Source organism: Petaurus breviceps, unplaced genomic scaffold, assembly GCF_028583685.1.
Source record: "Petaurus breviceps papuanus isolate PSGF00001 unplaced genomic scaffold, PetGlider_PUasm1.0 216, whole genome shotgun sequence".
In the NCBI taxonomy this organism is placed as follows: domain Eukaryota; kingdom Metazoa; phylum Chordata; class Mammalia; order Diprotodontia; family Petauridae; genus Petaurus; species Petaurus breviceps.
In genome coordinates this window covers 1,042,990-1,060,223 of record NW_027185867.1, presented here as the reverse complement: position 1 = coordinate 1,060,223, position 17,234 = coordinate 1,042,990, and the positions used below count along the sequence as shown (strand labels likewise).

Here is a 17,234-nt window from a genome sequence, read left to right as displayed (position 1 = left end):
TCTCTCTCTCTCTCTCTCTCTCTCTCTCTCTCTCTCTCTCTCGCCAAAATCTGGATGATAGGTGGGATTCACAATAAGTTGCTGTCATGGTAGGACTAGGCAGGAACCTCCTACACCCTGACCCTCAAACACAAGGCTTGAAAGTTGTTTCAGCTTGCTGTGTATGGCAGACTGGTGGTGTGGACACACTGAGTAGGAACTCTAAAGTATTTTGGCTCCCCAAATTAATTTCATGAGACTTACTTTGTATAGTGTTTCTATTTTATCTTATGGATTTAACTTTAATTACTCGTCATCTAGTGCATTTTCTTTCTTTTGAGGTTGATGAGTTGTAGCAGTACATGGAAAACAACTATCCTTCTATCTTCCTGATTACATAATACCCTCTAACCTATTTCCAGTACTTTCCAGTACCTCACAGTGCTTTTAGACTAATCTTCCTTATGTATAATTAATCATGTCACTCAGATTCTGCTCTAAAACCCGCAGTGATTCCCTATTTTCTCTCATACAACGCCTTTACACAATATTTTAATACAATTATTTATTATTTTGTATTGTAGTTGGTTATTTGTAAATGTGCCCTCTGTTCATTTTGTATATAATTTCCATGTGGTCAAGGACGTTTCTTATCTAAACTTTAGCTTCATCCAAGTATAGTCAGAAAATGACAGGTGATTTACATTTTATTTTAGTTAAATTGGCTGTAACAGCCCAATTGAACAGGCAAGTGAAATTAGCAAAATGTAAAATGTTAAAATGGGCTCGTTTTGCTAGGAAGTCTGGCAACACTTGCATAAAGGGTGACAGAAAAGGGGGCCAAAAAGATGTAATTTTAATTATTAATAGCATACGCCATGGGTTGGGGGGGGAGGGAGAGAAAATTTGAAAATCAAAGAACCAGAGAACTGAATCTTGTAAACTCAAAGTAAACCAACAAATTAATAAAGAAAAAAAATTACTAATAGCATAAAACCATCCTTGAAATTATTCTCAAAGACAGACTTTTGTCGTAGAATTATAGATCCAGAACTGGAAGAAAATTCAGAAGTTACCCAGTCCAGGCTTCTCATTTTACAGGTGTCTTTTTAATTTACAATAAGGCTAAATTGAATATTTTTGTTTTCTAGGGCAGCTTTGTGATAGGTTTTCATTATGAGTCATATAAAATATTTTAGAACAAATTTTATTTCTTAAGTAGTATTGGTACCTGATTTCTGTTTGCAGGAAGATGTTGCATTGAGTGGATATAGAAAATATTTGATTTCTCAGTCCTCCCCAGCCCCATTGACTGCAGCTGAGGAAGAATTACGACAAATTAAAATTAATGAGGTATGATAACCACTTTGAAGGTTTTTAATGTTTAGAAATTTCATCTTCTCATTATTGGAAGTTGATAGAATTGATATCCCTAACAAGAAAAAGGGAGTAGCTTGTTGTCTAATATACTTACTATGCTTTGGTTTTATAAGAAAGTTGAAGATAATTATGAAATCCTTTTTTTAACTTTTTTTTTGCTTTTTGGAGGGCAGTTGGGGTTAAGTGACTTGCCCAAGGTCACACAGCTAGTTTTTGTGTTAAGTGTCTGAGACTGGATTTGAATTCAGGTCCTCCTGACTCCAGGGCTGGTGCTCTATTCACTGCACCACCTAGCCACCCCGTGATTATGAAATTTTGACCTAATAAGTGATTTTCATGAACTACTTTTGTAATTTGTTTTTAACATTTTTGTTTGAGAGCCAAAAAATAGTTGGAATTTACTTATTATTCACACATACACATATAGTTATAGATATGTATGTATGTATACATACATATATATGCATGGATGGATATATATATACACATAAACATTTGTATAATACATATATATTTATATGTGTATTCTGGTTTATTCTTTTAGAATGTAAACTCCTTATGAATAGGGATCATTGTATTTGTTATATCTAGCATAGTATCTCGCACATAATAGGTATTTGATACTTTATAAGAATTTCAGTGAATAGTAATGATTATCTAATGGAAATATAATACAATCTATATAGGCCCTGTAAATGATATTTTGGGGAAACTGCTAGAAGATAAAAAATTTTTGATAATCAACTTTTTTACCACTTGCATTAGCAGTCCTGACTAATTAGCTAATGGATATCTTCTGAAATTTTTACATTAAGAAATTCATTAGTTGAACTGCCATTCTCATTATTTAACCTATTGATAGAATAACTAGAGTTCAACCTAGAGGTAGTTGATTCATGTTACTTGTTACTAGTGTCAGTGATTTATGTTTATATGAAACTCTAGTTCTTTGTACAATGTTTCTCCTGTTAGGCTGACTTGTTCAAGTGTGATAGTATTTTATTTTTTTTACAGTCAGAACCCAACATGGACCAAAGTATACACTTGCATATTCTATAATATATTCATAACATGTAGAATCTATGTTTCTTAAATTAAAATTTTCATTTATTTTTTCATGCAAATGAGAATCTTGTTAGTTTCATATAGTTTTGATTCACTTATCAAAATGTAAAGTGTTAAATGGGCTCCTATAGCGTAGCAAAAACCGTCTTAAATTTTCTGAAATTTTTTCTTAAAATACCTGAACTACTCACTTCTTTTTATTAGAAACGAAAACACTTAAGTTTGGAACTTCTGCATTGGTGATAACAGTTCAGCTATTGTGGGTATTTGTATACTGTGTTGTATTTCCTTCAGTGCATGGTGTTTGTACTACATTTTGTGTCTGCCAGAACCAAGTGAAGCTTTATATTTAGCATTATGTGTAATGTTATACTATTGAAACTCTTTAAGTTGTTAGTCCTTTTACTCTAAAGAAGTAATCAGACAATAGTATTGCATCAAAGTGCTTAAGTAGTTTCATTTTCAAGTTTTGGTTATGTTGAGATCTGGCTCAAAAAACCAAATCCTTTGCCCTTGCTTATTTTTCATAAAGATGTCTTTTGCTTTGCATGATGACAAGGTAGTAGAATTTGCAACAAAAATATAAAGGTGAATTTCATTCCATATGCTTGTAGGATCAATTTTTAAGGTCCATGTATTAGAGAAAAAAAGATAGTGGTACTTAACTTTATGTAACTTAGGTTTCTGTAACATCTATAAAATTTGAACACATGATGCTAGAAATTTCATTTGTAATATGGCTAATTGTATCACCTTTCAGGTCCAGACTGATGTTGGTGTGGACACTAAGCATCAAACACTACAAGGAGTAGCTTTCCCCATTGCTGGAGAAGCTCTTCAAGCTTTGGAAAAATTGAATAATAAACAACTCAACTATGTACAATTGGTGAGAAAAATTGGACCAATGATTTCTAAATAAAATCAATTAATTTAATTATGTAAAAAAAAGAAACCAAAGTTCATTTTTAAGCTATTACCCTTTCAGTAATAAAACACTGACAATTATATGGTGTTTCACATACATTAATTCTCTTAAACCTCATGACAACTCTATGAGGTAGTACTACAAAAGCTGTATTCCCATTTTACAGATGAGGCAGCTGAGACTTAGAGAAGTTAAATAATTTGCCCATAGTTTAGCACTGTCTACTATAGCATACTTAGTACCCCTTAGAGGTTTATGTTTAAATTTTATTTGTAAAATGTATATAAATAAGTTTTTGGACTGAAGCTCTGTTTATGTGTTTTAACACGTATATGCTGTCTCTTATTGACAGGAAATAGATATAAAAAATGAAGTTATAATTTTGGCCAACACAACAAATACAGAGCTAAGAGACTTGCCAAAAAGGATTCCAAAGGACTCAGCACGCTATCATTTCTTTCTGTATAAACATTCTCATGAAGGAGACTATTTGGAGTCTATAGGTATATTTGCTATATCTCTTCTCTTGGAATTTACCTTAGAATTTATCTGCTTAGTCGTGTTTCAGTAAGGTATCCTTACCATTTTCTTGTTCCCTAAGCTTTGTTGTTATTTTGTTTTGCTTTTGATATCATACTGTTAGTTTTCATATAATTATTTTTTCTTACAGTTTTTATTTACTCAATGCCTGGGTACACATGCAGTATAAGAGAACGGATGCTTTATTCTAGCTGCAAGAGTCCTCTACTGGAAATTGTAGCAAGAAAACTACAGATGGATGTAATTAGGAAGGTAGGCATGCTTATTTTTTTCCAGAGATTTCACATTCTGTGCTGCATTCTATTTTCTTCTAATTCCAGCTTATAATAATTTGTAAAGTTCTTCATGATATACTTAATTTGAGAAATGACCTATTTCTTATAGTTCCTCATAGACTCCAAGGATCTTCACTGTCAGTACTACAGGTTACCTGGGGAAAACACATGATACACTAACACAGAAGCAAATCAGTGGCCCACCTAGGGTGCCTAGCATATTGTAGGCACTTTAAAAAATATAGTTGACTTGACTTGACTCTAGTAGCATTAGTAAGGAACTCGAGACTCCCCAAATGACTTTTGAAGTGGCAGGATTTAGCAGAAATTTTAAGTGAAGTGACCTTAACACTCCCAACTCTTTTAAGGTATAAAAAAGGGCAGTTTCTTAAATACCCTACTGCTTACAAACATTCTCAAGTTCTCTTTAATTTTCTACTCTTTAATAAAAAATCTTTTCTTAGTAAAAATCTTACCATACCATCCTCTCATGTTATCTTTCTATCTATCCTATCTTCTTTCTATAGCTAAGCTCCTGGAGAAAACCATCTACAGATATTATAATCTTCTGCTTTTCTCTCCTCATTTATCAGGCTCTTGCAATTTGGCTTTTGATCTTATCACTCAACTGAAACTACTCCCTTCGAAGTTTTTTCTTAATTCCTAAATCCATTGTAGTTTTCTCAGTCTTCCTCTTTCTTTAAGTTTCTACCACATTTGACACTGTTGATCACTCCCTCTTCCTGGATAATTCCTGGATACACTGCTCAGGCTTTTATGACACTGCTCTATCCTCCTGCATATCCAGTTGACTACTCCTCAGACTCCTTGTTGAATCATCATCATCATCATCATCCATAATATACCTCCTGTTGAATATACCACAAGGCTCCACCCTCAGCCCTCTTCTTTTATTATCTCTTAGTGACCTCATCTGCTCAAAAGAGTAAGGTTACTGCTCTGCAGCTGACTCCCAGATATATAATCCAGCCCTATTCTTTTACCTCTAGTCCAGTGTTATTACCAAGTGCTTATTGGACATGTCCAACTGGATGTCCCACAGGCATTTCAGGCTCAGCATGTCCACATCAGAACTCATGATTTTTCTCCAAAAACCCATCTATATGCTAAACTTTACTATTTTTCTTATGAATACCACCAAACTTCCAGTAACTGAGGTTCATAACTTCAGTCATCTTTAACTCTTCCTTACCCCACATATTTATTTACTTCATTTTTGACTTCACAACATCTCTTATATCTTTCCCCTTCTCTCCACTCAAAGTTAGCAGCCTAGTTCAGGTCTTAATCACCTCTCACTGGACTCTTGCAATACCTTCCTAATTGTTTTCCTGTTTTAAGTCTTTTCCTTCTTCATTTAATCCTCTACAACAGTGGTGTCAAACTCAAGTAGAAATGTATCCCTTTGGTCCATATATTGACTTACAAAGCCAGAAATTAACATTCTCTGTTATTTTGTTAAACATTGTCTAATTTCATTAGTTTAACACCTTTGCTATACATGACTGCCAAAGTGACATTCCTAAAACACAGCTCTGACTATAGAATACTTCATCTCCCAATTCTGCACCTTTGTAGTTTGTCATCTCGTGCCTGGAATGAACTTCGTCTTTAAAACCCTTCAAAGTTCACTTTATCCTACGTAAAGCCAAATGCAAATATTTAGCACTGTTTGATCACCTTATGTTCCTGAATAGACGTAGCTCATTTCAGTTTTCATGCCATTGCTTCCAGTTCTTATCCTATCTGTACTCTTTGTCCCCTTTGCTAGTTCTTCATCCATGGCATGCTCACTTAACTGTGTGTGCCCCACAAGTTTCTGTCATGGGTCCTCCTTTCCCTTTATACCATCTTTCCTGGTGATCTCATTAGCTCCCTTTGGTTTAGTTATTGTCTCTGTGCAGATGATTCTCAGATCTATATACCCAAATATATATCAGTTGTTCTCCTGAGTTTAATCCTACATTACCAAATTTCAAACTGGATAATCATACAGACATCCAAATCTCGACTTGTCTAAAACAGAACTCATCTTTCCCCTCACATCCTTTGTCTTTACAAACCTCCCTTTTTGAGGTAGCACCATATTCCCAGTCACTCAGGCTCTGACCTGCAGTATTATCCTTGACATTTTTTTTTGTACTCATTCCTCAGTTGTGATCCATTATCATGTAATTTTCCCCTTCAGAGTATCTTTCCATATACATCTCTCTGTACACATAGCAGCCACAATGGTGTGGACCCTCATCATTTCATGCCTAGCTAGTCTTCTGCTTCTCCCTGTCTCAGTCTCTTCCCCAATCCAGTCCTTCTTCCACCCAGCTGCCAAGGTGATCTTTCTAAAATGTGGGTTTGACCTTGTCACCATCAATAAGTCTCAGTGGCCCCCTGTTACCTCCAGGATCAAATGTAAGCTATTCATAACCTGGCACATTCCTACCTTTGCACTGTATTTGCGCTTTACTCTCTTCCATGTACTCTTATGATCCAGCTACGGTAGTCTACATTTTGTTCTTGGAACATGACCATTTCCTGTCTCTGTACCTTAGCACTGTCTGGCCTTCATTTCTGGAATGCTTTCCCTCTTCACCTCTGCCTCCTTTCTTACCTGGCTTCCTTCAAGATTGAACTCAAATCCTACCTGCATCAGAAAGCCTTTCACAGTCCCTCCAACTGCTAGTGCCTCTCTTCTGAGATTACCTCTCATTTACTCTGTTTTATATCTGGTATATGCCTAATTATTCACATGTTGTCTCCCCCATTAGAATGTGAGATAGTTGAGGGAGGTATTGTTTTTGCTTTTTCTTAGATCTCCAGCACTTAGCCACAGCACATTGCCAGGCATATAATACTTATTGTGTATAGTGAACAGCTTATTGACTGCCTGACTTTAAAAATCCTAGTTTTCCAACCTATAAGCTAAATTTTCTATAGTATTAAAAGTTTTAAGTCAATTTCTTGTTTACTTAAGATAGAAGAAGAACAAAGGATAAAACCATTTTCCAAATGCAATGCTTATTCATACACATTCAGCTAGTTACTACTAACTGGTTTGGGGGTTTTGTTTTTGGAATGTGCATAGTTTTGTTGTTATATGTTTTTCTATTACAAAATTTCATTTCAGAAAGCTGACATGATAGGTATACTGACACAGTCATGTGGGTTTCAAGTTTAAATATCTTAGGTTTAAATGCTGTTTGATTGTAATTTTTCAGTATGACTAATCCACTTTTACTTTATAGATTGAAATAGATAATGGAGATGAATTAACTGCAGACTTCCTTTATGAAGAAGTACATCCAAAGCAACATGCACATAAGCAAAGCTTTGCTAAACCAAAAGGTCCTGCAGGAAAAAGAGGAATTAGAAGACTAATTAGGGGTCCAGCTGAAACCGAAGCCACTACTGAGTGAAATCTTTTACATGCACTGGTAATACTATGTATTACAAGACCAGCTTTTAAAAAGTCTAGTTTTTAGTACCACAGAATGTTAATCATTACATATGAATGTGGAATGTTCAGAAAAAAATTTATTTAAAAAAATAACAGCACCTCTTACCTGTTAATTTTCAAAAAGAAACTCTAAAACAATTATTTCTGTTTTCAACTTAAAACTAAAAAGCATGATAGTATTTCAGTTTTAGAACATCAAGTTACACATCAACATTTAATTAGCATCACCCAATTCAGTCTTTGAATTTCCTATGTGGCTTAAAATTGCATACAACTAGGCTAAATTTATGTATTTTTAATGACATAAAGAAAAGCCATTCTACTCCCACTGTCCCCTAAGACAGGCTATACTTTTTTTCCCTGTAATTGGACATCCATTAGATTATTTAAACTTGAAAAAAAATGTATACAGGAAATATGTCTATTACTTAATGAATTTGTTATGTAAAAAAAATATTTTCCCTTCTGAAAACATTGGTTTGTGCCTGATAGATGGAAATGTATTTATTCACTTTGGGAGTAATATTAGCCTCTTACAGAAATGTAGGATACATTTGTGATCTTTTGAAAACTCTAATGGTTTATGATTTATACTTGACTTTATTTTGTTAATATTATTGTTGCACCAGAATGATTGACTTCAAAAATTTTAAATGATTTGATAAATTTCAGCAATGAACGATTTCTTCTTACATTTTTGAAATGTTAAGTTTAAATCTTTCTGGCATATTAAAAAAAAATTGTTCTCAAATTTGATCAAGTTATTCCATGCTACAGGAGGGAGCCAAATGGTTAAAATCCATATTAATTTTAAAGTTAACTTCATTAAATCAAAGACACAAATCATAAGAGCAACTGAAATTTCAGAAAAGAACAGTTTTTAATACTGATGGTTTTTCTGTGTAAAAACTATAAATTTTATATCATATTTGGTTATTTTAAAATTCTCGAACAAATTGTTTTCTAATTTATCACAGTTCTCATAAACCCTAATGTAAATCAGCTTTTAAAGTTTGGCTTGAACATATTTGTTTGGTTCTAGAATGACACGTTATTATTAGCTAATGATTTTGCAGCTTCAACCTCTTGTAGAAGTTTTGGGCCTAATTTAGAAGTAGTTATGTAACATTTTGTTGCAAAAAAAAAATTGCTGACCCATAATTTTCAGTTGGTTTCAGCAGTTTTCTAAATGAACTGAAGTGAGCCAAGATTTATAATCTGTGGATGTACACATTTCATAGCATACAATGCAAAGCACTCTGTTTCTAGAGTTCTAAATTTTATTGCACAGTTAACCCTTTTTGCACACATTTATTTTAGCAGTGAACCTCAGTAGAAACATTTTGAGACAATTATGGACTGACCAGTTGAATTCTTAGGAACCAAAAAAGTGGGGATTTTGGTTTTTTTACAAGAAATAATTCAGCTTGTAATACTTAAACATGCTAAGTAATTACATTCACACAATACTAGTTGATGCACAGCAAAGATGAATTTTAAATTTGTTTCGCAAATAAAAATCTGTGGCCATTAATAAGACCTACACTGAGTTGATCAATAAACTCCATTTACCCCACATGTAAGTAAATGGATATTCTTGAATATGGTATCAATTTGTCTTAAGATAATTTTTTTAGTTGTGATTGTTGACAGTTGAAAAATGCATGTATTCTAGAATGTAACTATATGACTTATAATATGTTCGAGGTAGTATTTTCCAAAAAATACAAATTTTTGAAAATCTAATAAATTTATACAGTCAGCAGAGAATTATATTAAGTACTTTTTATATCTCAATAAAAACATTTTCTCTCTATGTTTTATATTTTTTTATGACCATTTTCAATTTTTAAAACATCTTTCCCAAATTGGCTCATTGTACATTAGATTTTTGGACTTATTGCAAGTCTGTGTGCATTATTAGGTTTTGATTTTTACAAAATTGCCTGAATCTTCATTTAGGTCACATTTTACTTTTGTAATTAAGAAACTGAGATGAAAAGAGAATAAAAGAATATGTGAGCAGCCATTTGGGGAAAAAATTTTAACTGCTAAAGTTTTGCCTATTGTAGTTTTGGCAGACTAACTCTGCAACTGTTTTTTAGTAATATATTCTGGTTTGATTATGGTAAACTCTTAATTATCTAAGGATAGATAACACAGGCCATTTTCTATTTCCCTATGTTCATGTATATCCTCTCATGGTTGTTCTGGTGCCATGATTTTCTTTTGTTCTTGTGGCCATTTCACTTACCTGCTCATATTTGCTTCTGCTGTGAGGGTTAATGCAAATTTATGTATTTCAGATATGAGGTTTTTTAAAGAATTTTACATTATACCACTACACAAAGATATCAGGACCCTTATTTGAATCAATTAAGTAGCAAAATGATTAAAGTATTGTAAAATTTTCTGAACTGGCCTGAATTTGCATCTTTTTATTTTCATTTGCTTTAAGTAATTCAAGATTTCCCCTATTAATGCAGATTTTTTTATCTTAAGTAAACAGTTAACAAAGTTAGCCCCTTGGAAGAACAGGTTGACTATGTAAAAATACCTGCTATATGAATAATAATTAAGTGGGAATATCAATAGCAGTATGTCAGTAACAGAAGGGCAGTAGTTATTGCCAGCAACTGATGTTGACGGACAGATGGTGAACTAAAGAGAATCAGGCTAGGTGAGCATAGTTGGATAACAGTGCTGGTTTATTGGAGTAGTATAGTTGATTATATATCTTTCCTGTTTATACATGAAAAGTTTTACAGTGAACTTAGGATCACCAGTTTCTCATGGATGCACTCAGCTAAACACAGATATCAGCAAAAGGCCTTGATTACCAAGCGGCCCCCTGCATGCCCAGACTGCTTGTGGGAGACACAGCAATATTCTTGATACTGATTGCCAAATATTCTTCTTGGGGAAAGATATGGCACACCTGTCCAGAGGGGACTTTGCACCCTTCCGGATTCGAACAAGTCAACAAGTCCAGACTTGGACATAACTCAACGAGTCCTCAAACTTGGAGCAAGTCACAAGTTTCTGGACTCAGACACAAGCTCAAGAATCCAATAGACTTGGCCCCCAACAAGTTATCATGGTCCAAGGACATTTTATGTAGCTGCTTTGGCCCCTCATCTATTATAGAAAAGAATCATGTTGCTAGCTGAATGTGTATCATATATGGAGCATATTTTATATACAGTTCTTAACTAGTCTTTTAAAAACATCTTTTCTGGTTGACCTATACCATAAGTTTTGTTTGGTTGGGTTTTTTGGAGGGAAGGCAAGGCAATTGGGGTTAAGTGATTTGCCCAAGGTCACACAACTAGTTTTTTGTGTTAAATGTCTGAGGCCAGATTTGAACACAAGTCCTCCTGACTCCAGGGCCAGTGCTCTATTCACTGCACCACCTAACTGCCCTGCCCCTACCATAAGTTTTTAAGCCTGTAATATGATTGCTAGATAGACTATAGCTTCAGTCTTAAATATGTAAAGTCTGTAGTAACTGGCACTAGACTATATATGAAGATAAAATACTATATAGTATATAAATTTTTAAATTTTATAAATTTATTAAAATTTATAAATTTTAAAAATAAATATAAAGATACTTTATAGTATCTTTTTTGCTTTTTGGAGGGCAATTGGGGTCAAGTAACTTGCCCAAGGTCACACAGCTAGAGAGAGAGAGAGAGAGAGTGTGTGTGTGTGTGTGTGTGTGTGTGTGTGTGTAGTGTCTGAAGCCGGATCCGAACTCAGGTCCTTCTGACTCTGGGGCCAGCGCTCTACTCACTGCACCACCTAGTTGCCCCCCTTTTTGTACTTTTTAAAGGACCTTTTGATTGACTTCTTTGATAAAATTTGAATCAGGTGATACTTGAATTGTCCTAACCAAGCAATATTTGATAATCTTCCCAATGCATTGTAAAGAAAAATTACAGTTCCTGAGTAAAGCTACTTATTTTTAATGGTATCACTTAAAAAATATTAAAAGAAAAATGATAACAAGGAAGGGAACAGTTTCATACTCTAATGCAACTTGAAATCATTATAATTTAATAACCTAATAATTAAGCTGTTAGGGTCCATATAAGTCCTACTAATTAAACCTTCTTGAAGAGAGTACAAGACCCATTATCATAGTGAAGTTTTTCCTATAACAAATAGGTTTGTTATATTGGGAAACCATGGTTCAAGTAACTGGGGCAATACAGTCAGTCAAAAAATGTGGAGAACTCTAAGTACTATCTGTCTAAAACGAAGAGCCCCTAATGTTATGTGCAAAGGTAATAAACTTTTTAGTTAGGTCAGAAGTCCATTATCAGCATTATTGTTTGACAAGGTGCTAGAAATGCATAGCACAGCAACAGGATAAGAAAAAGAAATGGAAGGGGAAAATATAGGCAAAGCGGAAAAAGTATTCCTTACAAATAGAGAATAAGTTGAGCAAAGGTGCAGGATATAAAATAAATCCCTATACATCATCAGCATTTTTGTATATTACCAACAAAAATCACCAGGAAGAAAAATTGCCATTTAAAATAACTACAAGGATGGCTAGGTGGCAAATAGAGTGCCGGCTCTGGAATCAGGAAGACCTGAGTTCAAATTCAGCTTCAGACACTTACAAACAAACAAAAAAAAAAACTAGCCATGTGACCTTGGGCAAGTCACAACCCCAATTGCCCTACTTTCCCCCCTCCAAAAAGCAAAAAAAAAAAAAAGTTAAAATAAGTACAGAATGTGTAAGATACTTGAGTTTGCCAACCAAGGAACACAGGAACTATATAAAAGTAACTGCGGAACCTCCTACAGAAATAAAGGCACAACTAAATAATTGGAGAAATATTAAATTGCGTATGAGTAGGTTGAGCCAATATAATGACAATAATTACCTAAAATAATTTATTCAGCGTATACCACCAATAAAACTATCAAAAGAATTACATTATAGAACTAAAAAAATTTTTAAATAATAAAATTTTTGGATATAATAAAAAGTGGGGAGAAAGGAGTTCTGGAAATATCAGGTCTCACACCACATTAAAGCTGTACTCATCAAAATAATTTGATACTGGTTTAAAAACAGGTGGATCAGTCAGTCAGTAAATACTTATTTAGTGTCTACTATGTATCAGGCACTATGCTAAGCTTGGGAGGGATACAGAAGTAAAAGTTTCTAAGATCTCAGTCTGATGAGAAAACAACATACAGACAGTTCTCACTTTATGTAAGTGGACCCTTCAGCAGATCTCCACATAAAGTGAGTTTTATGTAATACAAATTTGCCTCTACCTACCCACTTCATTTAGCCTATCTAACAAAGGCAAATACAAAATAATAACTATGCAGGTCATAAAATGTGCTAAAACACAGGCATATTAAATATTATACCATGATAAACAGAATCATGAAATGAAATGTAAAGTTAATGATAAAGTATGCATAGTATTGTAAAGTCCTGAGCAAGGTCTGTAGTCTGTAGCTTCTGCACAAGTTTGCCCCTAAGCTGATCAAGGCTGGTTCTGTGGTTTCTGGCAACTACAGGCATCTCCAAATTAAGCTAGAGTTCCCTCAAAAAGTATCACTGGTATGTCAAGCAGCCCTGAGCCTCAAAAATGTCTGGTTGTTGCATAACTCCATTGTCCTGCTCCCTGTGAAGAAGGGAAGTTCTGGCATAGTATAGTCATCACAGAGCCCATGTTAACAGTACTGTTTCTCTCTTTGTTCATCAGTGATGCTTATAGTTTCACCGTTATTGGCAACAAACATATTCTTGAGGGGAAAATTGAACTTATTTCATAATCCTAAGCCAAGTAACTTGAAAATCAAAATAATCAAAAAATATGAAAGAGGACAAAAATTGTCTTCAAAAGAAACCTTTAGGTCTCAACTAAAATCTTATTTTCTACAGAAAGCCTTTCCCAACCCTTCTTTATTCTAGTACCTTCCTGTTCTCATTCTTATTTCCTGTTTATCCTGTGTATCATTTGTTTATACCTATATGCTTGTTGTCTCCCCCTTCGTTTGTGAATTCCTTGAGGGGAGAGACCATCTTGCCTCCGTTTATATCCTCAATGCTTTAGTACAGTGCCTGGAACATAGTAGGAGCTTAATAAATGTTTATTGACTGACAGTGGGCCTAGAAGTCTTGTCCTCATTGAGGACAAGATGAGCTCTGATAAAGAAAATAAGAAGCATAGTTATTCTGTAATTAGAGAAATTCCCATATGAAGATGGAATACTATAAAAACAGTCTTATACCATGACACATGTCATGAAAGGTTAAAGAATGTCCTCAATAGATGTAAATAAACAAGATTTACTGGCCATTCAGCTGATTTAAACTTCATTGAAAATGTGTGGAATATAATAAAGCTAAGACTTGGAGAAATGTACTTCACCATGAAGAATTAATATTAAAATCCTATGAACTCAGTGTCAAATCTTATAAAAATAAATGGAAAGGATATTTTGTATATTAGGCTTTTTAAAAAGATTTTGAAAAGTTGTAAGATTTATTGTTGAAGTCAGTACTTTGTTTCAGTTCATTTGCACACTGTTCTACTTTTATTTGCACTTGTTTACCTATTTGAAATGTAAACTTGAAATGTTCAGTTTTTCACATTAGTATATCCAATTTATAGACCTGCCACAGCTTAGAGACAAAATAAATACTTGTTGATCTAATTGTTAAAAAGGCTGGTGAAAAATCAAACCATACAGGCCTGAAGGAACATACCTGATACTTGGAATTACAGGTGTTTGGACTGCTTTCTGTTTTTCTATACTTGCTATTCATCTTATTTTCAGCCTTCAATCTGCCCTGTTGGAATATATGAGTTTATCATGGGGTTTTGCTTTTACTTTCAATGGTTCTATCCATTTAGAGATCATTTGCTACTAAGTGTGAGGAAAAGGCAAGATTCTGATCAATTTTCCAACCTTTAGGATTGGGCCCACCAACCCAAAATAGGTAGCTAGATATTTGCTGAAGGAACTGATATTCTTTGGCAGTGGATGAATGCTTTTTGAACTGGCTAAGTACTTTTTGAACTGATCTGCTCTCTCACCTGGCACCTGGGACAGCTACTGATTAGGTTTAGAGTTGGGAGAGCTGGTTCAGGTGTGAAAGAATTCACTTAGACTTCTATTAGTCAATAGGAGTTTTTTTTTTTTTAATGTGAAAAAGCATCATGGGCCTCCTTAGCAAGGAAGCTAAGTGAGACTCCAATATTTGGGGGTGTTAAACTTATATAGAATGTCAGAGACATCCTTAGTGTAGGAATAATCAATATTCGTTGGTAAGTTGGGAAGGTTTTCATTACATTTATTCTTTCTGAATTAATGGGTAGCTCTCTTAATGGAGTACAGGGGCTCAGACAAATGCAAACCCTTTTATGCTGCTTCAATTTTAATTTCCCACCTTGTTCTCCATTGGCTAGGTGCAATCTCCCGAATCGCCCACATCATGCTCCCCTCAAACAGCTCATCAAGCATGTGTACAAACCTCTAACCCCCTACCTGATCAGAAGCCTCGTTCTGCTAGATCACAGCTCTGATTAGAACTAGTCACCTCCGGGGCGGCCAGGTAGCACAGCCACTAAGAGCACCGGTTCCAGTGTTGAGAAGACCTGGAGATCGAATCCCGGGCTCAGACACTTAGCACCCACCCAGAAACACCTGGCTGTGTAACCTTGAGCAAGCTTAGGGGTGACCAGGTGGCTCAGCAAGTAAGAGCACCGGCTCCAGTGTTGGGATGACCTGGATCAAATCTGGGCTCAGATACTCAGCACCACACCCAGAAATAACTGGCCGTGTAACCTTGAGCAAGTTACTTAACCCCGATTGCTTTAAAAAAAAAAAAAAAGAGCTAGTCACCTCTGACTTTCATTCTGCTATCACTCATAAGAGAGGGGTACTTTAATCTTGTGGAAACAAAATTCCTCCCATTGTTTCCCACAATTTCCCCTTTTCTTTTATTCAAATTTTAGTTTCCACATCATTAATACTCCCTTACTCTCTTTCTCACATGCATTCTTCCCCTTATCCATCTCCCCTTTAAGGAAGATGGATGCATTCACAAATTACAAGGGGGCAGTCCCCTTTCTGAGTACAGAGACCCAAAAGAAAGTAATAATGAACAATCAATTGTTCCTTCAAGGTTCAGAAGTCTCTTCTCACACAACTGTCTGGTGGGGGGCAGACATCATCTGATGGAAGCTCACTGGTCCTTGGGGGTGCTTGTTCCAGCCATCTTCAGTACCACATCTCAGCGTCTTCTTGTAAAAATCTGCTTTCTTGATGTCCATTCTCTCCTACAAAAGTGACCTGAGCACAATTCCAAATTACCATTCTTAAGCCTTATACTCAATTGGAACCCTGGCCAATTGCTATGTTTAAGAAATTCACATTAGAATCAAGTTTTTTTTTTTTCTATTTTGTATTAATCGACTATTCTTTTCCCCCATCAGGAGGATGGGATTTCACTAAGGAATTAATAACAGGCTCCAATACATACATTACATTAAGTAATCAATATTTTTTTTTGCCTTTTTGGAGGGCAATTGGGGTTAAGTAACTTGCCCAAGGTTACATGGCTAGTTTGTGTGTGTGTGTGTGTGGGTGTTAAGAGTCTGAGGCCAGAACCGAACTCGGGTCCTCCTGACTCCAGGGCCAGCGCTTTACTCACTGCTCCACCTAGCCACCCCTAAGTAATCAATTTTTAACAAAATACATATCAAGTGACAAAACAATTCCAACTTCTGGTCATGTTATACTACTTTAAAGGCAGTTACAAAATAAATCACAAACCATTCTTCTTTTAACATTAACTAATGGTAACAAAACTGAGACAAGTATGATATTAACTAGGTAACTAACAGAATAATATTCTCACATATTGATCACACCTTGATCTAATTGTGTCCAAACTATTACAAAGAATAAAAGGACCCTGACTTATACAAGAATATATACTTGTAACAGATGTCAAGGCTAAATAGTTGTTTGGGCAAAAATCCCAAGCCTAATAGCTTAATCTTATAGTAACCTAAGATGTTCCAGAATCAATTATTTAATAGATTTGTTATTATACTCACAAAACTTTTCACTATAGAAATTTGCCATTAAGGAAGTAGGGACATAACTAAAGCAAGGGAATAATATCTCCCCAACTTTATGTCAATTCCAGGCAGAAGAAGGTATGTCAAACTGGCAAACTGCATTATTGAGCCAGGCCTAAAGTCTGCCAGGTGTCAATGAGGAAATTAAACCTGGAGAATTGAACCTCAGCTCTTGCAGAACAGTCGTTCTCCCAAACTCCGCATGAGATCACCCTGTGCCGTCCATACCTGCACCTCACAGGGCTCAAACAGCATTTCTTGATAATTATACCTAGAATGAGACTCAGAAAAATGGTCCCATAAAATCTTAAATAGCAAGCTTCAATAATAAGCTTCAGATATGACTATAACCTCACATTAGTTAAGGAACATCTTTAAAGTGAGCCTTGAGTAGTCTGCATGCATTTCTACACTCATTCTAGTTCATAAAAAACAAATCTCCCATTAAGATCACAAATTATTTCTCT

The 17,234-nt window shown here is 34.9% G+C and overlaps 1 protein-coding gene across 2 annotated transcripts in view; it reads left to right on the top strand.

The window, feature by feature from the left end:
- TWF1 (twinfilin actin binding protein 1) overlaps positions 1-9,455 on the top strand; it is a 372,084-nt gene extending 362,629 nt beyond the window's left edge. For both annotated transcript variants that reach the window (XM_069094242.1, XM_069094243.1), the window contains exons 6-10: positions 1,228-1,332; positions 3,185-3,310; positions 3,702-3,852; positions 4,020-4,141; positions 7,428-9,455. In XM_069094242.1, the coding sequence (XP_068950343.1) occupies positions 1,228-1,332; positions 3,185-3,310; positions 3,702-3,852; positions 4,020-4,141; positions 7,428-7,598 (675 nt within the window). In that variant the 3' untranslated portion in view covers positions 7,599-9,455. The remainder of the gene's footprint in view (positions 1-1,227; positions 1,333-3,184; positions 3,311-3,701; positions 3,853-4,019; positions 4,142-7,427) is intronic.
- Positions 9,456-17,234: the final 7,779 nt, after the last annotated feature.